General features: G+C 40.3%; 12 protein-coding genes across 12 annotated transcripts; 8 read left to right on the top strand and 4 right to left on the bottom strand.

Annotated features, from left to right (window-relative positions):
* Nucleotides 1-107: 107 nt before the first annotated feature.
* Nucleotides 108-1,922, bottom strand: CKI1 (bifunctional choline kinase/ethanolamine kinase CKI1; the record flags this gene model as incomplete). Its single annotated transcript, XM_449537.1, has 1 exon — nucleotides 108-1,922. The coding sequence occupies one exon, from the start codon at nucleotides 1,920-1,922 to the stop codon at nucleotides 108-110; it is 1,815 nt and encodes a 604-aa protein (XP_449537.1).
* A 566-nt stretch (nucleotides 1,923-2,488) lies between these two features.
* Nucleotides 2,489-3,451, top strand: USB1 (phosphoric diester hydrolase; the record flags this gene model as incomplete). Its single annotated transcript, XM_449536.1, has 1 exon — nucleotides 2,489-3,451. One exon carries the CDS (start codon nucleotides 2,489-2,491, stop codon nucleotides 3,449-3,451), a length of 963 nt encoding a protein of 320 aa, XP_449536.1.
* Nucleotides 3,452-4,912: 1,461 nt separating this feature from the next.
* On the top strand, nucleotides 4,913-7,024 carry ACE2 (DNA-binding transcription factor ACE2; the record flags this gene model as incomplete). Its single annotated transcript, XM_449535.1, has 1 exon — nucleotides 4,913-7,024. The coding sequence occupies one exon, from the start codon at nucleotides 4,913-4,915 to the stop codon at nucleotides 7,022-7,024; it is 2,112 nt and encodes a 703-aa protein (XP_449535.1).
* Nucleotides 7,025-7,785: 761 nt separating this feature from the next.
* ZRT2 (low-affinity Zn(2+) transporter ZRT2) lies at nucleotides 7,786-8,955 on the top strand (the record flags this gene model as incomplete). Its single annotated transcript, XM_449534.1, has 1 exon — nucleotides 7,786-8,955. The coding sequence occupies one exon, from the start codon at nucleotides 7,786-7,788 to the stop codon at nucleotides 8,953-8,955; it is 1,170 nt and encodes a 389-aa protein (XP_449534.1).
* Nucleotides 8,956-9,319: 364 nt separating this feature from the next.
* On the bottom strand, nucleotides 9,320-12,142 carry DIP2 (snoRNA-binding rRNA-processing protein DIP2; the record flags this gene model as incomplete). The annotated part of the gene is made up of 1 exon (XM_449533.1): nucleotides 9,320-12,142. One exon carries the CDS (start codon nucleotides 12,140-12,142, stop codon nucleotides 9,320-9,322), a length of 2,823 nt encoding a protein of 940 aa, XP_449533.1.
* A 433-nt stretch (nucleotides 12,143-12,575) lies between these two features.
* DCN1 (NEDD8 ligase DCN1) lies at nucleotides 12,576-13,397 on the bottom strand (the record flags this gene model as incomplete). Its single annotated transcript, XM_449532.1, has 1 exon — nucleotides 12,576-13,397. The coding sequence occupies one exon, from the start codon at nucleotides 13,395-13,397 to the stop codon at nucleotides 12,576-12,578; it is 822 nt and encodes a 273-aa protein (XP_449532.1).
* A 460-nt stretch (nucleotides 13,398-13,857) lies between these two features.
* APC2 (anaphase promoting complex subunit 2) lies at nucleotides 13,858-16,209 on the top strand (the record flags this gene model as incomplete). The annotated part of the gene is made up of 1 exon (XM_449531.1): nucleotides 13,858-16,209. One exon carries the CDS (start codon nucleotides 13,858-13,860, stop codon nucleotides 16,207-16,209), a length of 2,352 nt encoding a protein of 783 aa, XP_449531.1.
* A 449-nt stretch (nucleotides 16,210-16,658) lies between these two features.
* Nucleotides 16,659-17,426, top strand: GVI51_M04125 (putative amidotransferase; the record flags this gene model as incomplete). The annotated part of the gene is made up of 1 exon (XM_449530.1): nucleotides 16,659-17,426. The coding sequence occupies one exon, from the start codon at nucleotides 16,659-16,661 to the stop codon at nucleotides 17,424-17,426; it is 768 nt and encodes a 255-aa protein (XP_449530.1).
* Nucleotides 17,427-17,930: 504 nt separating this feature from the next.
* YPS1 (pepsin-like aspartic protease) lies at nucleotides 17,931-19,736 on the top strand (the record flags this gene model as incomplete). Its single annotated transcript, XM_449529.1, has 1 exon — nucleotides 17,931-19,736. One exon carries the CDS (start codon nucleotides 17,931-17,933, stop codon nucleotides 19,734-19,736), a length of 1,806 nt encoding a protein of 601 aa, XP_449529.1.
* A 706-nt stretch (nucleotides 19,737-20,442) lies between these two features.
* KRE1 (Kre1p) lies at nucleotides 20,443-21,564 on the bottom strand (the record flags this gene model as incomplete). Its single annotated transcript, XM_449528.1, has 1 exon — nucleotides 20,443-21,564. The coding sequence occupies one exon, from the start codon at nucleotides 21,562-21,564 to the stop codon at nucleotides 20,443-20,445; it is 1,122 nt and encodes a 373-aa protein (XP_449528.1).
* A 716-nt stretch (nucleotides 21,565-22,280) lies between these two features.
* On the top strand, nucleotides 22,281-25,205 carry VNX1 (calcium/hydrogen antiporter; the record flags this gene model as incomplete). Its single annotated transcript, XM_449527.1, has 1 exon — nucleotides 22,281-25,205. One exon carries the CDS (start codon nucleotides 22,281-22,283, stop codon nucleotides 25,203-25,205), a length of 2,925 nt encoding a protein of 974 aa, XP_449527.1.
* A 615-nt stretch (nucleotides 25,206-25,820) lies between these two features.
* On the top strand, nucleotides 25,821-26,693 carry GVI51_M04037 (uncharacterized protein; the record flags this gene model as incomplete). Its single annotated transcript, XM_449526.1, has 1 exon — nucleotides 25,821-26,693. One exon carries the CDS (start codon nucleotides 25,821-25,823, stop codon nucleotides 26,691-26,693), a length of 873 nt encoding a protein of 290 aa, XP_449526.1.
* Between the last annotated feature and the right edge of the window lie 27 nt (nucleotides 26,694-26,720).

Below are 26,720 nucleotides of genomic sequence, written 5' to 3'. Positions count from 1 at the left end.
AATGAAAGAACTAGTCATATAAATCAGAGAACTAGTCAAATAAATCAGAGAACTCCATTAACAAAACAGTGTTAAAACGACACCAACTAACCGATCATAAACTCTATTCACAATAAATCTGTGCTTAGGTATTTCACCTTATTCTCAATACATTCTGATTTTGTTATGATGTTGAATCCTATAATATCTCCCCAGAACACAGAAATCTTGTCAGTACAATAACCCAGATAGTCAAAAGTATCGATACTTACACCTTCAGGTGCCTCAATTACATCGTTTGTATCTATGTCATCTACCAATTCGTCTATCGCAGTGTCTTCGGTCTTGATTATATATTTCTCACCTACCAACCCTTCATCAACCTTAGTAGATTCCTGCTCTTGGAATTGAATCTTCCCACTTTGAATTAGTGCCCACAAACTCCAAAACAGTTGGACTGTACCTCTCCATTTTTTAATATCATTGTAGAGTAATCTTGCATCATCGTCTATATCAGTCTTAACACCACCTCTTAGATGTGAAACATATGAGTAGACAAAATTTAACATCTGCTCAGTAGTAGGATACTGGTCTGAAAAACACTTATGAGGGGTGGAACTATTATAATCATACATCCATTCTGAAAAGTGATTTGAAAGATCATATGCAGCAACATTAGCACCAGCATACTCAAAATCAATAACAACAAGTTTTGAGTCCTGACTCTGCTCTTGTTTCGTTGGATTAATGATTTCCTTCAAAGATACTCTAGAATCAGATGGAAACAACGAAGATGTGGATAGATTTGATTCATCGAGACTTTTCTTTAGATCGTTTTTCTCGCTGTTGATCACTGGTGCACTAAATAATAAATTACCATACTGTGCATCATTATGACAAAATACATATGGACTCTTACTATTTTCAAACAACCATTCCCTGTATTTTCTTATGGACTCTTTAAACTCTTTCCAGTTTGGAGCTCCAAACACCTGTTGCACATTATCATCGTTCGAAATCCAATCCCCGCCATTCATTTCAATTTCCTTTAACCATTGGTCAATTTTGTTCCACGCCATAGATCCTTGTTCCTTTTCAAACCTTAATAAAGGCACACCAGTGTGTAGTTCCTTCATTCTTCTAGCTATTCTTTGAGAGGTTTTCCAATCTCTGATATCATCCTTTGTGAGTGTTGTTGCGTTTTCCAAAAATTGCTCAAAGCGCCCATTTAGAAAACAACCATATAACGAGGGTCCAATATGTTGAACTGATAACCTTGCCAAGACCTGTAACTCGTACTCTCTGTCAATAATCATATCATTGTTAGAACCATAAACCCTTAATAATAGAGAAGGCAGGGCGGGATACTCGACTTTAAAGATAGCGTTTGTCATTGCTCCAGCAATTTTTGTAAGTCTCAAGGACTCCATCTTCAGAGGCGATTCGACGAGTCCCCTAGCATACCATCTTGGAACTTTTAGACTTTGAATCATATTGGCAACATCCTTCTTGAAGTAGTCCTGAGGCAATGTAATGTCTAATGCTACTTTAACAAAAGGGACTTCGATAGAATTGTCAGTACTCGATGCTGACACACCACCAGAACCCTTCTTGGCAGGTGTAGTCTTAATATCCGACGAGCTTTGGGAGATACCGCTCTTGATGCTCAAGTTACCTATCTTGTCTTCCAGATCTTGATTTGTTCCTGATACATCATTGTAATCCGAGTTAGAATTATCTTCATCCTCACCCCCACTAGCTGAAAAAGTGTCGTTGTTCAACGACTCAATACTAATTGTACGCATCAACCTAAGTGTTGATCTGTTTCTTGTTAACGAAGGCTTCCTAGAAGACGACCCTATACTCGAATGCCTTCTAGATCTGCGGTGGCCAGATGCCTTCTTGGCAGAAGGGCTATGGGGCTCGATTTCACTTAATGGCATTATTTATTACTTTCCAAAGACCAATTGTCAAACAAACTCTACTGCAATGAAGTTTAAAAACTCAACAACCAAGACCTATGCTAAACTTTCAGAGTGCGTAATAGTTCCCTTGTTTTGAGTTATATTAACACTCTGATGGCAATCTTAACAGAAACAGTTTCAAAATATAAATTTCCGAAGAGTTAGATAGTCCTTTATCGTACAAGTAGAATAACAGATCAGTTTAGTGTCCAAATGCTGTCAAATTGACATTTTTATTCTGTTGAACAACCAATTTTTTAAAAAAAAGGGCCTTTAGAGTTTCCTAAAATTCTGAAATTTTCCAACATGTGAAAAAAAATAAAAATATAAGCTCAGAATTCGATGAGATAGACTTAAAACTGAAGGGTTGTTCAAGTTATTCCGATACAAAATGCCCTAATTACAGATCCAATCGACTCATTCACAGCTGCCACATTTCTAATTTATTAAACCATCTTTTTTTATTTATATTTTTCACCTAGGCATTGCTACATGTTCCAAACTAACTGTCAATATACACCTGGATTAAAACACATACAATCTTGATGAATATATTAGCGGAATATAGTTCTGAAAGTGAATTTGAGAGTGAAGAGAACTTAAAGAGCCAGAACTCGGAAGAAGTAATACCGCCGATCGAGAATTGGGAAAAATCCGGAGAAGTAAGTAATCTTGAAGAGTGGCAGAGGACTCATAGAGACGATATCGATACTGTAATAAAACTACCTCCGATACCTAGCAGTGTTTACGACAAGTACCAAATTCCACCGAACACAGATAAATACATTGAGCGTACAGATAACGGGATGAGTCTTGGTGCAATTAAAGGCAGCGATGTGTTTAAAAGAAATATCGGTAAATGGTCCTGTTTCCTGTACATAGAGTACCGACCTTCTAGTACAGAGCGAGAAATGATTAGCAAGACATTAAGTCAGTTCAATCAGAGCTGGCAAAAGAAATTCCCTGGGACAGACATTTTTGAACCGTTGCACTACACAACGTTGGGTGTCCCTGTCCCCTTACACATATCGTTGACAAAGAACATACCATTTGACTCTGAAACTCAAAGAGACAGATTTTATAACATCCTGGTCCCAAAAGTTGCTCAGTTACGCCAGCATTTAGTTCAGTTCGAAGACACGTTAAGGTTCTATGGCTCACCACAGACCACGAGTGTGTTTCTCGGATATAATGTTGCCCAGTCTGTTAAGGACAATATAATCAAGGACATAACAGACAACATTGAAAGTGCACTAATTGATAGTGGCCTCAGTGAGTCAGATAAGATGGTCACTGTGCCATCATTCAGTCATATGTCAATAGCCAAACTGTCCAATGCGCCTAAAGATATACTGGACAAAGTTGGCTATGCAGATTCCAACCAGATGGCAAAACAAATTCAAGATTACGTAGAGATATCACCAAACCAGCAACCGGTCTTCTACGTATCCTCTATTAAAATGAACAAAAACAGAGAACTCCTCACCATCCCATTTGCAACACCATGATGGAGAGATTTCTATTGATGCGAGATATATTACTTATACTTATATGGTCATAGGTGTATTCCAAGCCATTTGTTTCCACCCTGCAATCTAAGTTTGTGTATATATATGTGTGTGTGTGTATGCGCGCACCGTCGGCGGCAACTCAGAAGGAATACAATGTTAGAAGGGAGGAGGATAGCAGAACATGCCTGAGCACGAAATCTTATTCACATGATTCCTGCGTATCATATTATATCAACATCATGTGATTTTGCAATTCTATGATAATGCCAAACGATAACATGTGATAAGAATTGACCGCTGTCCGTGTAAGACTAGGTTTTCCTGTTAATAAAACTTAAAGTTGACCCAATCGGGTAACATGTTTATGGATTGCCAGATTGGGATAATTACATGGCGGGGGGGGCAGGATCAAATTGAAAAATTTTCTTTCGTTTTAGGAATTGCAAAGAAATTTGGACTTCTGTACGCAGTTGTCTCTGGGTGCTATCCGTTTATCGTCTGTTATATGTTTTCATATTTCCCAATTAGGAACGAGGGCATCGGCTGAATTCTTTCCTCTGGATATAGCCCATTCTTGCCCATAATGACAGAGCTTTTGTTTACTATGTGCAGTGGTAAACATGTATTGTGAAGAGTTTTAGTTATATTGATCTTCCAACTTCCAACATAGAGGTTTGAAACACTGGGAGTGGAAGGTGTTCAAGCTTGTATGTGATAGACATTACATCTTTCTGGTGAGAAAAGGGATATTTGTTTTGGCATAGAATTTAAGTACGTTCAAGTGTTAGGGTTGTTACGCTAGGTTGTATTCTGTTGTTGCATATGGTATTTTACAACTAGAATCTCCTTTCTAACATTGATCTGGATATGATTACAATTTTCAGCAAGTATTGAGTTGTTATTGCTGCGCTGTTCCTAGATAAAGTCGTTTGATAGTCCCTTAGGAGGGTATAAGATTAATTATATGCCTTAACAGGACAAATAATATCTCTCAGAAACCGATTTTTTTATTATTTTCCCTTTCTGCACCATTAAGCACATACTTCCAAAGTATAGAAACGGTATTTGGTTTGCATAATCAACCACTAGGGACGAAAAGTAAACAATAGACTAACTGACCACCTGTCGATCTTATTTTTTTTAACATCCCTCATAACTCCCCACCTACTTTATTTTTTTTTATTCAATCCTTTTAAGTTATAACATTTGGAATTTACAGGAGACAATACTCTTTTTAAGAGAGTAATAGCCTTAGTATAGCAAAGTTCTAGTACGGATAAGAAAAACAAGCCAATATTATTTAACAATCTGAATAGGAATAAGAATAGTCACACAATTTATATTTGAAGGAGGTCAGCAGATTCCATAGAGCGCTAGAACAACAGATAACCAACTTTTTTTTTTCACTACAGTCGAAAGAAGATATTTAGCTTGTGAAGACCTCGTCGTTCTAAAATAATGAATACTTTCCAGGCGGATTGGGGAGAGATTCCTCAAATGCCAAAGGACCAAGTGTTCACACCCCAGGACCAACTAACGAATTACAACGATAACATGATGGACAACTTGCTTGACTTCAATTATAACGATGTTGATGCTCTCCTGTCGGAGGAGTTGAAGGACTTAGATATACCATTGGCGCCTTCGCCTAGAGATCTGAATATGAATGCCGAACAAAGTCTCAATTGGATGCAGGATATACAGGGACACAGGTCAAATAAACCTTCGATGTCGCATAAGAGAGGAATGAGTGGTACCGCAATATTTGGCTTCAAAAATCATAACAAAACCCTCAGCATTGCTAGTTTTAGCAAGAATACAGACATTATCAATGAAGCTGAGAACGAGAATGTAAAAGGAAACACAGATAACCAGAATGGCTTTGTATTAAGCCAAGTTCTTCTGAAACAGCAGGAAGAGCTTCGATTAGCTTTAGAAAAACAGAAAGAAGTAAATAGAAACTTAGAGCGGCAACTGCGAGAAAATAGATTACAACAAGAACATATACAGCGTGTGCTTCACGATCAGGAAGCTGTAACAAGTCAATTAACAGCTCAAAACGTAACTGAATCGCCATCAAAACAAAGAAGTCCAACCAAATATCAAGGAGATGACGCCATCATAGTTACAAAAAACTCATCTTCTGGCGGCTATGTTTTCCCACCTCCACCTCGAGTTACATTAAATAACGAAGCTGTTACTCCACCGCTATCATTCTCAAGGTTTAGCAATATTGATCAAATGGAATCTTCAGATCCACTCAATTACCTGCAACCAAATGCTGATTTCACAGAGGCTTATGCATCACACAAGACACCCGAATCATCATTTGGAAAGGAGCATGCTTCAGTGCTTTCAACATCGGAATTTTTGAGACCTACCAATGCTGCTAGAGAATCATCATCAAAGGCAATGTATAGCTCACCAAACAGTATGATTTCACCTCATAGGAAAAAAGATTCTGTTCTCTCAACAGTTTCTACTATTTTACAACCCCAAGATGACTATCAGAACACTGCAAGTCCGCCTTCGCAAATGTTGAACTTAGAAGAAGCCAATTTAGAGAATGAACAAAAGAACAATGGGAAAATGCTACGTGCACCAGTAGAAATTATGCCAACTATACCGGGATCAAAAAATAATACTCCCATGACTGCTAATAAGTCTGGATTCATGCCTCAGAAACATACTTTCCAGCATACTCCTGTGAAAGCGAAAAATAATGTGGACATGAACGAGAGATCATTGGTACGGCCGGAGCTATCAGGAACACCACTCAATAAGAGCGTACAAAATGGAATGCATTTTAGAGAAGAGGACGACAGTAATATATTGCACCATATATCAGAAATACCGCAAGGATCAACATCACATAATAATACCACCGCTGGCGATGATTCAAATGTGAGCAATAGGTTACAATTTTCTAATACCGAAAGTAGTCCAAGCCGGCAAAGGAAAAAGCCTACTACATTACCACCAGGTTATATTGATCGATATGTTAAAGAACTACCTGACAAGAATTTTGAATGTTTATTTCCTAACTGTGGTAAATTTTTTAGGAGAAGGTATAATATAAAGTCCCATATTCAAACACATCTAGAAGATAAACCATATAAGTGTGACTTTGAGGGATGCACTAAAGCGTTTGTGAGGAATCATGACCTTGCTAGACACAAGAAGACTCATGATAAGCATTTTTCTTGTCCCTGCGGGAAAAAATTCAGCTCAGAACAATCAATGATGAAGCACAAGAATAGGCATAACTGCACTGGCCCTGCCAGAGTTCCTGATTCCAAAATGGTATCCAAGTCTCCTAGAAAACAATCTTCTCCCACTAAACTTTCTTCAGCGATAATGAATAGCCCCATAAAGGAAAATTATCTGAAAGAAAATACCAACCTACATATCGATCAATTAAGAATGGATCCTAAAATGAGAAATGCACTAGAGGATGGGGGGCTATTGAAGCCAGTTGAGAGAACTGAAGCAATGGCTTTTCCATCTCCACTATCGGGATATAGTGATTTGGGTTCCCCTTTTAGAGATTTAGGGACGATTGAGGAGTAGTATATAGTACAAACTTCACATGCATAGCATATGGGACAAACGCCAAAAGACGTCATTGTAATATAAAAATCTTTTATCAAGTCTTTCGTTTCTATCACCTTTATTTTGTATTTTTTTTGTCTTTTAGAAGTTCTTCATCTCTTATATTTGTAACTATTTAATGTTTTAATTTATTCAATTCAAGGTACCTAAAAATCTTAAGATTATATTAGTCTTTCAATAGCTCATAATTAGGGAGGGATTTATTCACCCATTGGTAAAAATAACGTCTATGACATTGAAATAATGATACACATCATCTGTAATGCCATCTTTTTAATGTAATACAGAGTATGAACTTCTCTTTATTCTCACAAATTCAATGGTTTCTTTACAAGAACTCATTTGTCACTATTTTGTATCGAATCACTTAAGTATCTTGAAAAATTTACGAATTTAATGAATTTTGCTAAACAATGCGAACAAATTGCTCGAGAACTTAATAAAAAAGGAATTTAGTTGTGTGATTACATAATTTGATCTAATAGATCTCTGATTACTCATAATTAATACCATTGTGGCATAACCTAAGATTGGCTAGCTCTTGTAAATCTCATCTAGATAAGGACCGACCTCTTTATCGATCCACATCAATTGGGCATATTGTACTGAAAAAGATTAACAGGTGAGCTACTAGACAAAGTGTACCAAGCACAGCCGGTGAGTGCATGCCAATTGGTCTGAAATACTCCATATTCTGGCCATAGAGTTTTTAGGTTAAAATGCATAATGAGCTGTTGGGACGTTCGGTCGATACCTGCAGTACCGAGAACGACTACAACGGTGAACAGAATCTGCGTATATTAGCTGTATTTATTGTCATGATATCTTCAGGACTTGGTGCTTATTTCCCAATTCTATCTTCTCAATATTCTTTTATTAGGTTACCCAACTGGTGTTTTTTTGTTGCTAAATTCTTTGGTTCAGGAGTGATCATTGCTACTGCATTTATCCATTTGTTACAACCAGCTGCAGAAGCATTGACAGATGATTGCTTAGGTGGTACATTCGAAGATTACCCATGGGCATTTGGTATCTGTTTGATGTCCTTATTCATGCTATTCCTTGCAGAAATAGTTGCCCATCATTTTGTCGATAAAAAATTTAACCATAGTCATGCAGAAACTGATAATGCAAATGCATTACCCGATATTATTCTCAAAGATATTCAAATCAGTACGGATGATTTGAGTGAAGGTATGCTAAACTGTGCTGGCCATCAAGATAGCCTACAAGATTCTAAAAAAATCGAAACTGGTGTATCTACTAATTTGAAAAGAGTGGATGACTCTGGATTTGAAGGACAGTACGAGTACAAGAGAGAATCAACTGACGAAACTTGGATCGATGAAAATACTCTGACAACTGGTAATAGTGAACACAAATTCTCCGCAGATTACGTTAGTAAAGTTTTCGTGCTGTGTGTACTGGAATTTGGTATTATTTTCCATTCTGTGTTTGTTGGTTTATCTCTTGCTGTTGCTGGTAGTGAATTCAAAGTATTATTTATTGTTATCACTTTTCATCAGATGTTTGAAGGCCTAGGTTTAGGAACTCGTATCGCCGAAACCGAATGGCCTCCTTCTAAATGGTATACTCCATGGATTATGGCTTTTGCATTCACAATTACCTCACCAATTGCAATAGCAATTGGTATTGGAGTGAGACATTCCTGGGTCCCAGGATCACGAAAGGCATTGATAGCTAATGGGGTATTTGACTCTATCTCTTCTGGAATTTTAATTTACACTGGGCTAATTGAATTAATGGCGCATGAATTTATCTTTTCTAACCAATTTAAAGGAGAACATTCCCTCAGAAACATGTTAACAGCATATTTTATTATGTGCTGCGGAGCCGCTTTAATGGCATTACTTGGAAGGTGGGCATAGTTTACCGTCTTAGTTTTCTGGATTAGCATAATTAGCATTCAACCATTTGATACATCTTCCTCTTCGGAAGTTTTACGAATTTGACGATTTTAAGTTACGCTTATATTTTAACGATTTTAAAACTATTTATTGTCTTAATGAGGCATCAGCATATTTCCATAGTCCACTAATTTATATATCACGACATATTTACACATTTCATATGAAATTATTTATTGAATAGATTTCAATTAAATCTGTTACAAATTAATTAGATAAATCAATGAATAAAAAGAGAGAGCATTAACTTTGACAGAATTGCAATAATAATTGTGCGTGTAATTTATACTCTAATTTTAAATACCAATTATAGATTATCATAATTTTATGCTAAAGTTCCAAAAACTCTCTTTTTAGAGTGCTTTTCTTCGAAATTCTTCTCCTCGTACTCATCATTAAATTCCAAATGGTGATTTAACTCCCATTGCTGTTTTATAAACTTCATACCTTCTATATTGAACCCCAATTCGTCGACATTGGACTTTAAAGATTTCCTCAGATTATCTTTCACTCTTGTTATTTGCAGTTTCAGATTTGCATTTTTTTGCGCAACTAACTCCTTGTAGTTGAATCTTATCACAAAGAATAATGTTTTACAAACCAAGGAAATATGCTTTTGTAGAAGTGCTGCTTTAGTTGTAACAACATCTATGAACTTCAAAAATTTCAAAATGTATGAGAAAGGCATAACCATTAATGCGTCTTCAATTTGTGAAGGTTTAATTTTAACCAATGTTTCAATTATATATTCCTCTGGAGTTTTCTTTAATGCTACTAAAAGAGTATTTTCCTGGGGTCTGATAGGTTGAATACCCTTTTTCGACTTCTTCCAGGCATTGAGCTGTTCATTGAATTCTTCCATTGCAATAATATCATTAACACCTATCTCAAGCGCTTCCATCAGTCTCTCACCAGCCTTTAAAGATTCTACTGTCTGCTTATGAACACCTTCAACTTCTTCAGATTCCTCGTTATCACCCTTCTTAACACTTAACATTTCATCACCAGCACCACCCTCTAAGCTAGTTAGTAGGGTATCTTCATATTGCTCATCCATTTCCTTCTCTCTCTCTTCTTCCAGAAAAACTTGGTCCTCAGTTTCTTCCCATACTCTTATACTGTGATCATGTCCAGTAGATATAACAAATGTACCATCGTTTGAAACTGAAATACTCCAAACTTCACTTTGATGTGCTGCAAGTTTTTGAATACATTCAAATTTCTGACCATCCCAATATTTAACAGTGGCATCTTTGGAACAGCTGAAAAAGTTATAAGACTCAGGAAGAAATTTAACATTCATAATAGAATCTTGATGAGCAAACAATGACTTATGACAATCACCAAAATCTAGACCCCAAATTTTTATATTCTTATCAGCAGAGCATGTAACTATTAGCTTTGAATCATATGAAATATCCATTGATAATACAGGCAGCTTATGACCATATAAGCTCAAGAAAAACTTCATCGAATCCAAGAAAAATACCTTGACTGTGTTATCGAGTAATGATACAGCAATGAATTTGTCATCAGGCGATATCACCACACTTAAAATATCGTCATCTAGTTCTAAAGTGGTATCATGGAATAATTGCAACATTGGCATAGTTTTATTGGACTCATCGGAAACTGGTACTTCTGAAACCTCAAAGGTCCAGAATCTTACAGTTTTATCTGCTGACCCTGTAACCAGCTTTCTTCCATCACTAGTTAAATCTAATGACCAGATAGCAGCATCATGTGCCCCTTCCTTATTGTCAAGCATAGTAGAAGATGCAATGTCAAACAATTGCAATTCACCATTTCTAGTTCCGACCACAACTAATGCGCCACCTGGTAGAAATTTACATGTCAAGGCATATCCACATTCGAATGACCTTATGCAACGCTTCGTTTTTATATTCCAAATCTTCAATGAACCATTAGAAGCAGTAGCCAGCAATTTATTATCATCGCTTATACTTGTTGATCTGATATCCGTTCTTTGACCATGTAGATCAATAGTGTGAAGTTTTAGTGGAGCAGGCTGTGTTGGCTCTCTTTTAGAGTAAGGAATTGAGTAATACTCGATTGAGTTGTTGGACGTAGTTACGACAAGCTCTAGTTTTGAGTTGGAACAAACTGTCCATTGCGCTGACTTAATTTTGTATGGTGAACGAACAACCTGGAACAAATGATACATCAGAGATACTGGACTTCCCATGGCTTCCTTTATCTCTTCCTCTGACATACCTTTGTCTTGAAGACGCTTTTCTCTCTTCTTTAAAGCCCTTGATATTTCTTCTTCCTTTCTTAACCTGTAAATCTCAATAGTCTTATCAGCATTTTGTATATAAAAGAATTTTACGCCATCTGGTGCAACAGCAAAATCGATTTCAACACCTCTTTGCTTACTCTGTTTTTCTATGATGCCTTTTTCTGTTAATTTGGAGCCATTTTCAGCTTGTAAATCAAGTTTCCACAGCTTCACTTGACTATCCGCACTGCAAGTAACGGCCATATCTTCAATAATACCAAGGGACCAACATTCTCCGGTATGTGCTAGATGAGTTTCTACACATTGCTGAGATTTTAAGTCCCATATCTTAACAAGACCATCCTTTGATGTACTAATGAGCCAGTTTTCATCTTCACACCACAGACCAGTTATGGCATCCTTGTGTGAACGAAGCTTGTATAAACCTGACTCACCTACCAAATCCCATACAATTATATCTGAATCCTTGGATGCCGAAATTAATCTAGTACCAGTTGTGTCAAAAGCTAAAACAGTAATAGCAGATTTATGACCATTAAAAGAAATTAAAACAGTTTTGGATATTAAATCCCAAATTTTAATCACACCATCAGCGTAACCAGCAGCCAATAAATTGGTTTCTGGATGATATTTTAAAAATGTAGTTTCAGCAGGTTTTGACAGTTTGGCATCAGATGCACCGGGTGGAAGACCATCAGTTAATTGGGCAATTTGTTCGCCTGTCTTGATATCCCAAACTAATATGTTTTCTAAACCTCCCACAATCACTTGTCCTAAGTTACCGGTTTTACGCTTGCTAGCCTCTGGTTCGATCCAAACACTGTTGGAATTGGATGATATAACACCGAACACATTAGCTTGCTCAAAACGCTGATATGACTTCACCATATCCTATTTAGCCGATGATTCACTTGATGTATTTTTATGCCTTATATATCCACCAAGATACAACCAAGTTCAGAAACTAAACCTCTCAAATCTGTCATATATTACAGCCAGTAACTACATAACTATATAAAGCTCATCTGCTGTTATTATTGACCAGGTTTAGGCGATGAGATGAGCTCATCGCATCGATTCAGAGAAATTTTGAAAAATTTCAGAAATTTTTCACTTGAGAATAGTATGGCGTAATATGTGATATAGGTATTGCAAGTAATAATGCCTAACAGCTTCAATTCCCTGATCATCTCAATTGACATGTATTAGATAAAATGTTTTTAATTTTGTTCCTGATATTCGCTCTATAATATATTTGGTTTATCTTAATCTAGATATGTACAGTAGGTAGTGATTAAATAAGGTGGTATTGTTTTGTGTATCAGAGGACATTTCTCTCTTCTAGGTATTCGTAAAACTCATCAATGGTGTAGGGCCAAGCATCTGCCTCGTTGTATTCAGTTTTGATTGCGTCTAAGGAGGGAAATTTCTTGAAAAATAACAACAACATCTGCCATGTATCTTTATGGATTAGTTTCTTGTGTTCATCCTGGAGAAATTTACACCACAGGTCCAAATGTGCTTGATCAACTTTTATTATTCCTGATAACTTAGTTCTGTTCTCTTCAAAAAACAGTTTCCAGTACTCAATAGCTATGTCTGTTTCCACCACTCCTTGCTTACTGGCATTCAAATCAAATGAATAGTTGTATATTGTAGTGAAATACTTCCAATCGTTACATAGTTTTCTTTCACAGTCCTCTAGATAATGTCGCATTTGTTCAAGCGTATAACAGCCCTCATTGTACCAGAAATACAAGAACTGCTTTTCAGTAATAGGATTCTCTAGGTTTTTACACTGTAAAAAATGTGCCAAAGAGATTGTGACCAAATCTTCCAAATTATATCCTAAGTCTTGGATATAGTCTATAAGTCCATCGGGTGTAATACTCTGAGTCCCATCTTCTTCAATTAAAGCCGCATAGTGTCCAAATAATGATACCAGCTCATCAGGGTACTTAAACTGATGTCTTATCATATGATCCTCAGTGAAACCACCAACTTCTTTGTCATAGTATTCATTCAAAGCATAGTTGATGTTCCAATTGTTAGCACTCAAATATCTCTTGGCTTTTCCCTCGTCAGTGCATGAAGTCAATGATTGAAACGTCTTCATTAACTCCTTCTCATGTCTTGAAACCATGACTACCAGCTTGCTCTTCTCCCTTAACCTCAGACTAATATGGCAGCACAATTACCAAATGACTACTCTAGCCAGAACAAATCTAATAAATTATAGTTTGGCAATGCTTAACTAGAAATTTTCAGCATAGTTTCCACCCCATTGTTTCTGGTCCCTTAGGTGTATTATTGTTCGAACTTCTTCAACTTTTTGTATGGCAACACAGAGTGATAATCGATGATCCCAATAATTAATAACACTGAAAAGTTAAACATAAGCTGATAGAACAGTAAATCAACTAGGACTCACACATCTGACTGTATAATCCTAGGCTTAGTTTTGTGCACTTTCGTATAGACTATAAGCTCTTTTTTATGATCTTTGTGTTTTGCGAGTGGAAGAAGTACTATAACAGTTGAAAAGTGCTCGATACATAGGTGACAAGCAATTTGTTCGTCCTAACTCTTTTGAGAAGGTAGTTATGATATTAACTGGGGATACCAAGACTTTCAAGAGGGCTGTTTTAGAGTACGGCGTCAACGGCAACAAGAATAGCAATGCTGAGGAGTGGAATGTGTTGCTTCAATGGTTAGATCCAGCTGGTAAGAAGAATCACCAATTGAAGCCCCCAAACTTGTTAGTTAAGACAATGATCGAGAAATTATTGCTAGGAAGTAACGACTATCAACTTCTAAGTAACATTCAGGATTACTACTGTTGGCAATGCAGAGTTTATTTTTACAATGAGTACAAACGAATAGAGACTCTCAATGAGTTGAAAAGAATAGAGAGGCACGTTTTATTCCCTTTAAAATATATACCAATTTTTGAAGGTAATAATCGAGTTGAAAATGAAGTCAGGTTGTTTGGGAACTATCTATTAAAAACTAACAAGAAGGTTATGTCAAGGGCGGTTGAGAGACTCCGAAACCGGATGCTTGAAGATGATTTTGAACTAGCTACGGAAATTGTAGATTACTTTGATTATTGCCAGACTGATTCTACTAGCATTGTATTGGATATAATACTTGACAAAATTGAGCAGTTTTGCCAATTACACTATACAAGAAAATGGAATAAAAGGTACCTAATCATGGAGACGTTTAATCAGTTCATATCACAATACTGGGATCAATTGTCAAGCTTACTATTTTGCCAGGAGGATAATCATACCATTACAAATACACTTTACAAATACTTTGAGAAGCAATTTATCTCCATTCGAACCAATGAAATATTTGATATATGCATAAGTAATCCTGCAAGTGTTCAACCGACGTTATTAGAGTTGAGAAAGGAAATATCCACTGTGAACGATTTTAACTGTGTAGTTGTTGAACTTTTGTCAAAGTTCAATTTAAAGGTTATCAACCCTAGTATTGTTACTGCTGACGCTTTGTTTCTTTATATTCGTACAATCAAGACATTTAGCATTTTGGATCCTTCAGGTCGATATTTGCAAACAATTTCCTCATATGTTAAACCTCATTTTAGACAGCGGAAAGATCTGGTACATTTATTATTATTTTCAATGCTTGGTCTTGATGAAACTGATCAACTGAATACAATGCCTAGCCAAGTCAGTGAGGAAAAACTAACTGCATTGACAAACGAGTTAAAGGACACAGAAATCTGTTCATACACAGAAGAATCAGATGATGTGGTAGATCCTATGATAGGATCGTTTTCCAAAGAAGAGGATAGTATGGTGCTAGAGCAGGTAATAAAGAGGTATATGGAATGGATCCCAGAAGTGCCGACATCCTTCGGTAAAGGTATCCTTTCTGATCATAAATTAGACTTATTTGATATTCTATTAGAACTACTAGAATCAAAAGAGACGCTTGTTATAGAGTTCAAGAACCTTTTGACTAAAAAGCTACTCGATTTAAGAGGCTACACATTGGATAAAAAGTGGAGCAAATTCCTAAGCCTGCTCAAAAAACGTTTTGACAATAGAAGCACGGAAACGATGGATGAAGAAGACCTGAATAACATCAATACCATTGATATCATGCTAAGAGATATTTACAAGAGTAGGCAAATTGCTACTGATATGCAACTTGATTTGCATAATACCAACGTGAAAGTGTACCCGAAGATCGTTTCTGCATTATACTGGTCAAATAATTCTGACACACAAAGCAAAGCTGGTGACTTTGAGATGGATGGCGAATTGGAACATCTATTGGAATTATATTCGCGCTTCTATTCGCAGAAACAAATCGGCCAAAAATTAGAACTGAGAAGGGATAACGGTTCTGTCTCTTTGAACTTAAGCTTTTTGGATGGGCGGACCGTGCACTGTAAAGCGTCATTGCGTCAATACTCGGTACTCACATTGTTCAAAAGCCCCAAACATGACTCTAATTTTCCCACCGAGGGCCTCACAATCAGTGAATTGTGTGCAAGATCAGGGATGCAATCTAAGCAGATGGCCGATATTCTACGATATTGGGTAAGCAAAGATGTACTGTATTTTTCGGACGGTAAGTATCGTACATTAGAGTTCCTAAGATGGAAAGGTGACTCTACATACGCCGCTATACCAGATGTCCTGGAAGAGTCCGTAGTAGAACGTTCTTCTCAACACGAGGACAAGCAAGAGAACCATGTCGAAAGGGCATTGCCCTACATTAAAGACATCCTCTTGAACCTTGGTACCCTCAAGATAGACAAGCTTCACGCTTTACTACAATCAGCCATGCCAAAGGACTCGCACTATAGCACGGTAAACCAGAAGCAGCTGCAAGATTACCTCGACACCCTCGTCGAAGAAGGTGTGCTTTCCTCTGCGAGCAACGACAGTTACAAGCTGCCTCAGATAAGATAGAGGTCTTGTGTTTCCTTTTCTTTTCAAGGGACAAAGGACTGGAGCGATCAAAGCACCATCACTTTGCCATTTTTGTCAATCTCAAAACCTTATCTATCATGGCTATCAAAGTTCGCCCTTGTGGCTTCACACACCCTACTAGGGAAACTAATGATTTCATGCATACACACCCCATTCTGGCACAGAAAAGTACGTAGGAGTTCTAAATCAATATTTTTTTTTTCGGAAAAAGTTGCGATGATGTGGAATGCTATGAGCTTTGCTCATCGGACAAGGCTTCAATAAAAGGAGTGCCTTTCGACCCCAAGAGTATATATCTGCTCTCTAAGCCATTACATATCATGTTTGTATAAGTCCCTATTGTAACTGAAAGGAGGCTTCTCCCTTTCTTTACTTATTTCGTTTTGATTTGATTTGATTTCACGCAGACTCTATATCGCTGATACCAAATGACTGTAGCTGCTAGGAAAGTAGCTATCTTCTACACCGACCACCCCAACGAGTGGAGCCGCGACGACGGGACCTTTGCCACTATGGCCGTTGAGCTGCTGGAGCAGGCCAAGGAGCACGAGCCGTACGTGGGGGCCGAGGGCGGTATCGAGTACCGGGTGTTCGATGTGTACAACGGCGAGCTACCGTCCGTGGATGAGCTCAGCAGCGGGGACTACCTGGGGCTGTACATCACTGGGTCCCGCTATGACTCCTTTGACACAGAGACGCAGTGGATCGTCGATCTGCGCAAGCTGCTGTACCGGCTGGTCAATGAGACCACACTGCCCATCGTGGGCATATGCTTCGGCCACCAGGTCCTCGCGCGCAGTCTCGGTGCGCAGGTGGGCCGCAACCCGAAGGGGCTCGAGGCCGGCGTGCACGGCGTGCAGCTCAACGCCACAGGCAAGACATTGTTCTCCCGGGACCGCCTCTACCTCAGCGAACTGCACTCAGACCACGTAGAGGAGGTCCCGCCGGGCTACGAGAACTGGGGCCACACGGAGAAATCCCACTGCCAGGGCCTCTACAAGCCGCAGCGCGTGCTGACATTTCAGGGCCACCCTGAGTTCACCACCCAGCTGGCCATCAAGAGCACACAGCACAAACACCAGACGGGCCAACTCTCCGACGAAGAGTACGCTGAAACAATCCAAAGATGTCACAGCAACAACGACGGCGTCCACGCAGCAAGAAACATATGGAAACTGTACCACGGCAAGATATGAACTATATGAACTATCTAAATTATCTCAATTGTGTAGCAATGTAACGCGTAAGTAATTAAAATAACTTTGGCGTGCCCCCCCCCATCTAATGCAAGATGCGAAATTTAGCAGGAAATCACTTTCCAGAGTGGATCCGGGTACATGAAACATGAAGCCCGAGAGAAATCCCGCACAAGAGAAGCAAAGAAGCAAAGCACAATGACGTAATTTGCGCATCTTGAAAAAACAAATTTGAAGAAAATTCAAATTAAAGCTGAAAAGGGCTTGAAAAGGGCTTGAAAAGTTTCTTTTTCACGCTAATGGCTTGGGGGGGAAGGGCAAGGGCATTAACTGCTGATGGGGCTCCCCTGCAAGGCTTGGATCTTGATAATTGCCATATATATAGCTTGTAAAATGTGATTCCTGAATACCTTTACTCTAGTACCAGAACTAGAACTAGAACTAGAACCAGAACTACAAGTAAAACTAGAACTAGAACTACAAGTACAAACACACATACAGAATATGAAGTTTAGTTCGCTATGTATGCTGGCGTCTGTTGCTGCGCACAGCAAGGCGGCCAAGAACGTTGCTGATCTCTCCTATGTCAAGCTGGATTTTGACAAGTACTACGGTGAGACTTTCGAGACTGCGAAGCGTGGTCGCAGTCAGGCTGATATTAGGGTGAACAAGCGTGCTAACGGCTACGAGGAAGTGCAGATTACCAACCAGAACAGTTTCTACTCGGTCACTTTGGAAGTCGGTACGCCACCACAGTCTGTTGTTGTGCTGGTGGATACTGGTTCCTCGGACCTGTGGATCACCGGCTCAGATAACCCTTACTGTAGGGGCTCCACGGGCACGAGTGGTAAGAACATGCTTCTCGAGGCTGAGCTAAAGAGGGCGCTTGAGGACGCCAGGGATATCGCTAAGGAGAGAACTACTCTCGCACCACGCGACGACGAGCACAACGACGGTCTCTTGAGCTGGCTGACGGGATCAGACGGTTTGCTAGGTGGCCAAGGCGGTACCACCATCACATTGACAGACTCCGCTCAGCCAACTGCCGCCGGCACTTCTAATGGCGCAAGAGCTACCATCAACTGTGCCAAGTACGGTACTTTCGACACATCCAAGTCTTCCACTTGGCACTCTAATGACACAGCTTTCATGATTCAATACGGTGACTCCACCTTCGCCTCCGGTACATGGGGTATGGACAACTTGCACCTGTCAGACTTGAACGTCACTGGTTTGTCCTTCGCCGTCGCCAACAGAACTAACTCCACTGTCGGTGTCCTGGGTATCGGTCTTCCAGCCCTAGAAGTTACATACTCCGGCAGAACCGCTGTTTCGGGTCAAAGGCCATACCAATATGACAACTTTCCACTGGTGCTGCTAAGAAACGGCGCCATTAAGTCGAACTCGTACTCTCTATTCCTAAACAATGCATCCGCAGAAACCGGAAGTGTTTTATTCGGTGCCGTCGACCACTCCAAGTACTTGGGTGACTTGTACACAATCCCTATGGTTAACACTTACGCATCTCAAGGTTACAAGAACCCTATCCAATTTGAAGTTACCCTAAATGGTCTAGGTATCTCTTCCTCTAGTGACAACACTACCATCACTACTACAAAGATCCCCGCCCTATTGGACTCTGGTACCACCTTAACTTACCTACCACAAGCTCTAGTCACCCGTATTGTTCAAAAGTTGCAGGCTACTTACTCGAACAGAGCCGGTTACTACGTCTTCTCCTGTCCAAGCCAGTCCGATGACACTGAAGTTGTCTTCGACTTCGGCGGATTCCACATCAACGCTCCAATTACAAACTTCATCATCGGTTCTTCTGGTGACAGTTGTATCTTGGGTATCATGCCACAATCTGGCGGAGGTATTATCTTGGGTGACTCTTTCTTGAATTCTGCCTATGTCGTCTACGACCTGGAAAACTACGAAATTTCAATGGCACAAGCCAACTATGCCGGCGGCCAAGAGGATATCGAGGTTATTAGCTCAAGTGTGCCAGGTGCCGTCCGTGCCCCTGGTTTCTCTAGTACTTGGAGTACTCTAGCTACAAGTTTCAATACTCAAGGTGACATCTTCACTGTGCAAGCAGCTGCCACTGTAAGTGGATCCGCTACCAACACCGGAACCGGTCGTGCCACTGCTACTGGTAATTCGAACTCTACTCGCTCAACTACAAGCCGTTCTCGTACCTCTGCTACATCTACTAGATCTGACAGTCAAAAGAAGAACGATGCTTCAAGAACATCATTTACTTCTACTTTGCTATTCGTCGCTGGTCTTTTGGTTTCATTTATCTAAATTTCAACATTCTGAAGATGGCTCTCACCCTGGAATAGCATCAACCGGTGCTCCTGGTGAGGATTTCTTTGTTCATTTGATATTAAGCAAAGCTGGAGTTCTTTAAATGCTCCTGTTTTCCATTTCTTATTGTTTTTTGTTCATCGCTTCTCCTACCTTACCAGTTATTAGTAGATTACTGTCAGTTTTTTTATCTTTCTATTCATATATACTCTGCATATTTAGTTTTAACTATCAAATTTAATTGTTATCGGCGTGTTTTTTAGCAGTGAACAAACATTAGCTTGTTTATTGTTTCCGATGCTTGGAACAGTTACACAGCAACTGCTAGCAAAAAGTATCACGCAGCTTTGCTATCGGGATAGTGCGCTATGTGGCAATTGATATACGCTGGAATAGATGACAATTATTTTATTTTCTGTAAGAAAAGCTTTATAAAAAAATAGTAGTTAAAAGATAAAATGTATAGAAAAAAATAATATACTCTATGCTTGACCAGCAGGGTAGCAGCGGCCAACTGAATATAAAGCCCAAATGAAATGAAGTTAAAAACTAAACAAAGAATAATATTGAGTAAGCCAGCGATATAGCGTGCTTGCTGTGTGCTTGCTCCACTAAGTGTGTATAACGATTTGGATGTTTTTAGCGGGAAGTGAAATGTGTGTCTCTCTGTGGTGAGTTAAATAATGAATGCAACGGCGTCCTTTCACATAAACCATGTGAACATAGTCAAGAAAGCCATGGCTAGAGACATACAGATGGAGGTTACAGGTGTTCCGGCTCTGGCGTTATTGTGAGCGGCGTTGGCGGACTGGGACATCACCATGACGCTCTTGACAACACCGACTTCGCCTTGCAGGGACCCCAGACCAATGGAGCCCGAGGATGGGGACGCCACTTCCAAGTATTGCGAGGAGAATCTCTGCATGTATGTGGTTTGGAAAGTGACTGTTTGGCCTGCGGCGTTGGTGATTGTGACCCAGATAGAGGTAGGGACACGCAAGGTCGTGTAAGTTCTGGTGGTGCCTTCTGTGATGGTGATGTAAGTGTCGATTGGCACGGTAGTCACTGGCGTAGCCGGCACCTCGGTGAACGACACCAGGGATGGGTCTGGTCTTCCGTCTGGAGCAGTGCCAACCAAGTCAGAAGGCTTGGACTTCACGACGAAGGCAGTAAGCGCACCATTTGCGGCTGCAGGGTCAACAGCCGCCTTGGTTGGCGTGACGGTCTGCGTCAGAGTGACGGTGACACCGTTGATGTTAGTAGTGGTAATAGTGGTAACGTAAGGTGTGTTTGCCGTACCAGTGTTGGTGTTGGTGTTAGTGTTTGTGTTGGTACCAGTAATGGTCGTAGTCAATGTGACAGGCCTACCAGCAGCGTCAACAGTAGTTATAGTGGACACGTAAGACTTCTTAGTGCCAGTAGTACCCGTGGTGGTACCCGTGGTGGTACCCGTGGTGGTACCTGTGGTAGTACCTGTTTGTTTCACACCAGAGGTGATAACCGTAGGCACAGTCTTGATCACACCGGCGGCATCAGTGACAACAGTACTTGTAGTGATCAGTTTCACCCCCGTGTTCGTGCCTGTATTAGTATTGGTGTTGGTGTTGGTGTTTGTAGTCGTAGCCTTCGTAGTACCCGTGGCAGTGTTTGTATCCGTATCCGTATCTGTATCTGTATCAGTATCCGTGTCCGTCTTTGGTTTCGCATTGTCATATATGGAAGTCACGGTAGACAGAGTACCGTCAGCGAGCGTCGTGATAATGAAGTCGGTAACAATAGCAGCCTGAGCCACACCGGCTATCAGCAGCAGCCTAGAGATCCTCATTTTGCTTGTTGATTCTGGTAGTAGATACCTATTGGCCCCCGGTGTTGACTTATCCTTTCTTTATATACGCGCAATCAATCCCGACTTGCCCAGGCTTATGGGGCAAGTTCAGCAGAATTTTTTGCCCTGCCATGGGGATGCAGTTGTCCCTATGCACGTAAATGGAAATTAAAAAAAAATATCAGCTGATTTATTGTACGTATATACGGTCCCTCATTGGTGTCCCCAAAAATTCGCTGCTTTTTCCAAAAAGAACTAAAAATAGAAGTCACGCCATTTCTCACACAGCGATCGCTGCGGGTGCTGCAATTGCTGCAGTGTTTCTGTGTGTAACAGACATTTGGGAAGGGAAAACGCGAAATTAGTCTTTAAAGAAAGACCGGGTAAATCATACAAATCCGGGTAACATTAGAAGTCCGGGTAAGTACGTAAATCCGGGTAAATCATACAAATCCGGGTAAGTTACATATGTCCGGGTAATTATATAAATCCGGGTAATCGATGTATGCCCTTGCTTCTGGCCCCGGGGAAGGGGGGTCCCAGTTGGAACTCTCGCAGGCGCCAGCGGTTCTTACTTTCCAGATCTTACAAGTATTAGCCGCCGTTGACCAATTGTATACGTATTTTCCCAGATAGAATACCAAACCAGCCACCTGTATATAACTTTGCTTACAAAAGAACCACACTAAACAATCCTCGATTACCTGCAGCAGAAAATGTCCCTCAGACCCACTGTTTCTAAGGACAAGAGCAGACCAGTGCTGGTGAAGCGCGTATTCAGTGTGGACGATGACGCCAACGAGGTCCAGAATGATATACGCTACTTCGAGAACCTCGCAGACGGTGTCAAGATAGTGCTGCCGGGGTCCGAGAACAACATCCAGGACAGTGCTGCGCTCTCCACCGGCGGGAATGTCGCGGTGCCCGTGCCGCAGGGGCTGCGGGATGAGGCGCTGGTGCCCGTGGACTCGCTCAGGTCCTTGTCCACGCCGGACCTGATGGAATCTATCACTAACTTGCAGCAGAAACTGGTGACGCCGCGGATCAACGGCGTCGCGGCGCATGGAAACGTCGGCTCGCCGCGCTTCATCATACATGACCACACACATACGCACCCGGGCGATAAGAAGAGCGCCACGCACCATGACTTGTACATAGAGGAGCTGCCCGCCCAGCGGTCGAACAGCAGTCAAGCGTTGCCTGCCGGAAGTGTGGCCGGCGGCAACGGCACCAGCAGCCTCACGGATATACCGCCCGTGGACCTCGAGGCTAGCAATCTCGGAGAAACAGAGAGACTGGACCCAGACAACGCCTCCCGAGCATCGTCCATCGAATCCTACACCTTGAGAGAGAGACAGGACGCGATCAACGAGACACACCCCTTCGGTATCAGAATATGGAAGCCAGCGCTGTACAAGAAGAAAAGATCAGTGGAGAAGGCTGCCGATGAGGATATCCACGAGACTAAGTTGAAAAAGATCACCTGGGCTGTGAAGGCAACCAATTGGATCTGGGTAGCTACTTGCGGACTGTTCTTGTTCACGGTGTTCGCTTCCGCCTCTATAACGGTTTTAATAGCGGGTCTATTTACCAAATCAGCGAGGGACTACTCTAGACTAATGCTCAGACTGGCAAGATATTTACTGTACCCCTTCGGCAAAGTAGTGTATTTGATACAGGACAAACAATACTTGGAAGAAGATAGAGATGAGGGTATTAGCGTTCAGCAGTTTTATAACTGGGTGACTTCATACAAGAGCAGGCTATTTTTCCACGAATCACAAACTCGTCCAACTGAGTCAGACGCTCTTGGGAACAATATGCATCACACATCGTATGGCTCCATACAGAAGGTGGTCGGCGAGCAAACTAACACAGAGAGTAATAATCCAATGTTGGATAATAATGGTTATACGGAATTACCACATTCAACTTCGTTCCAGAATCCCAGTAATGATCATCAAAACTCTGCTGCCACTCAGAGAAGATTGTTTGGAAGAGGGAAGTGGTCACTTGGTAGAATTGTGTTTTATGCAATTTTCCACATCGTCTTACAGCCTATTGTCTTGTTCCTTTCATTATTGACCTGGTTGGCTGTATTCACAATACCTATGAGTAATATACTTTGGAATTTGATGTACCATTGTAGACGCCATCCCTTGGCGTTAGGCTTCAAGAGTATAAAAAATTCAAGTAACCAGATCATAGAGCATTATGATGATAAGAATATTTTATTGTGCACTTTCAGATGTGCCGGATGGCATTACTATAAATTTACAATAGACGGTACTAATGTTATAGTTGTTAACTTAATCGCTATGGTTTTCTTTACAATTTTCGATTTCTATGCATTGAAGGAGTTCTTTAATATTGACTTATGGATAACAAGTGAATCAACAGTCTTTATATTATGTTTAGCCTCGATTATTCCATTGGCTTTTTATATTGGCCAAGCCGTTGCATCTATTTCAGCGCAAACTTCAATGGGTCTTGGTGCTGTTATCAATGCATTTTTCTCAACAATTGTGGAAATATTCTTATACTGCGTTGCCCTTCAGCAAAAGAAAGGTTTGCTGGTCGAAGGTTCAATGATCGGATCAATATTGGGTGCTGTGTTATTGCTACCTGGTCTTTCCATGTGTGGTGGTGCCTTGAACCGGAAGACACAAAGATATAACCCCAGAAGTGCGGGTGTCTCATCTGCTTTACTGATCTTTTCAATGATAGTGATGTTTGTTCCAACACTTTTATATATGATGTACAGTGGTTATGACGTCATTTGTGATGATTTAGACGCCACATTACCACTAGACCTCTATTCTGCCTATAAGGTGATGAGTACGTCAAAATGCCATTTCTCTCACCCACCTCTAAAGTTCGACAAGTTGTATACCCATGTCATTGAACCGATGTCAATCGTATGTGCATTCGTTCTATTCTTAGCTTACACTATTGGTTTATGGTTTACTCTGAGAACACATGCAGCAACCATATGGCAACTTCCAATTGCTGATCCACCAAGAGAGATTGTCAATACTGAGGCAAACGGTATCGACGGAATATTATCCCATGAAGAAGACCATAATGATGAAGGTGGTGGGCATGACGCACCAAATTGGTCTAGATCAAAATCTACACTAATACTTCTACTTGCGACATTGTTATATGCAATCATTGCCGAGATTCTTGTTTCTTGTGTAGACTCTGTCTTGGAAGATTTCCCATCCTTAAGTCCCAAATTCTTAGGTCTTACAATATTTGCCTTGGTTCCAAATACCACGGAATTCTTGAATGCCATTTCATTTGCAATGCATGGAAACATTGCCCTGTCGATGGAAATTGGTTCGGCTTACGCATTACAAGTGTGTCTACTACAAATACCCGCTCTGGTTCTATTCTCAGTAATCACCGCCATCGGTGTTGATAAAGCTTTAATCAGCATCAGAGATCAAATGTTCCCATTAGTATTTCCAACCTGGGACCTGGTTGCAAGTATGGCAAGCATATTTGTATTTACCTATCTGTACGCAGAGGGTAAGTCAAACTACTTTAAGGGATCAATACTTATCCTATTGTATGTGATCATCATAATGGGTTTTTACTACCAAGGACTGATCGCCGAATGGGGTATCATTACATAAATACTAAATAAATCTGCATATCATGTTCCTCTAATAGTATTCCTGGACTCTAAAACACCGAACTGATTCATACTCTGTCTTTACTAAAACGTATATGTCATCCACACTAGACTGATTCTAAACGAATTCAACATTCCGTGATCTCTCATTCACCTTGGTGATTGCAAGTCGATCATTTATTGTTGAAAGGGACTTTCACAGGGAGAGACTTTCAAAAAGGAACCAATCCTTCGTTTAAATGACAGATTTTTTCAGTTGCAGTTCTACATTCCGATAACATCGATGCGATGGTGTCCTCTTGTTTGGGTTCTCAATGGATAAGCCCTCTTTTCTTTCAAGAGTGGCTTCATCCCTCTCATTTCCATGTGGAGACTATGTCTTGATCCCGTTACTACTGGCTTTACCCAGTGAAGATAGATCTTGTAGTCGATGATTCTCACTACTATTGTGCAGGCTGGAATCGGATCCTTGAATTACTGGAATTGATTTACAAGAGTATATTGGGAAGAAGGTCAATTTCTCTTGCGCATGTCTTATATATTTGGACACATAGAATTATTAAAGTACTCTATTTGAGAAGTACCAGGCTTTAAGTTCGAGTCTTTTGGTACTGAGATGCTCTATCGAACATTCAAGATGATATTCGGTGGTGTACTAGCACTGGGCACTATATCTGTTACTGCAGTTTATCTGGTGCAGAACAAGCTAGTGTATCCGTCATGGGCCCAAGGTGCTCGTGAGTACGTGGACACGCCTGCTTCGAAGAATATCCCTTATAAGGAGGTTACGCTGACCACCAAGGATGGTATTGAGCTGCAAGCATGGGATATCAGGAACGAAGAGACAAAATCTAAATCTACAGTGCTCATACTATGCCCTAATGCAGGCAATATTGGGTATTTTATACCTATCATAGACATATTCTACTCTCAGTTTGGCCTCAATGTGTTTATATACTCATACAGGGGCTATGGTTACTCAAAAGGTACACCTAGTGAAGAAGGTTTAAAGATAGATGCAGATCGTGTGATGTCCTACTTGGCTACTGATGATTTCCATAAAACAAAGAAACTTATACTGTATGGAAGATCACTAGGTGGTGCCAATGCTATCTACATTGCATCAAAATTCTCGCAATTGTGTGATGCAGTTATCCTGGAGAATACTTTCCTCAGTATTAGGAAAGTTATACCTTATATCTTTCCATGGATATCAAGGTTTGCATTTATGTGCCATGAAGTATGGAACTCTGAAGAAGACATGCCTCATTGCAATTCTGAGATTCCTTACTTATTTCTAAGCGGGTTAGAGGATGAAATAGTACCCCCTGAGCATATGAAGGACTTATACGACATATGTCCGAGCGGCAGTAAGCAGATTTATGAGTTCCCCTTTGGAACACACAACACTACTATTATTCAGGATGGATACTGGGAAATTGTACGGAAATTTCTAGAAGATAACAAGTTTATTGAGCCAGCTCAATGATAGTGCTAGGAGTTATTTAATGTCTTA

The sequence above is a fragment of the Nakaseomyces glabratus genome, chromosome M (assembly GCF_010111755.1).
Source record: "Nakaseomyces glabratus chromosome M, complete sequence".
Classification (NCBI taxonomy): domain Eukaryota; kingdom Fungi; phylum Ascomycota; class Saccharomycetes; order Saccharomycetales; family Saccharomycetaceae; genus Nakaseomyces; species Nakaseomyces glabratus.
The sequence above is the reverse complement of the archived record's forward strand: the minus strand, read 5'-3'. Positions and strand labels throughout refer to the sequence as shown.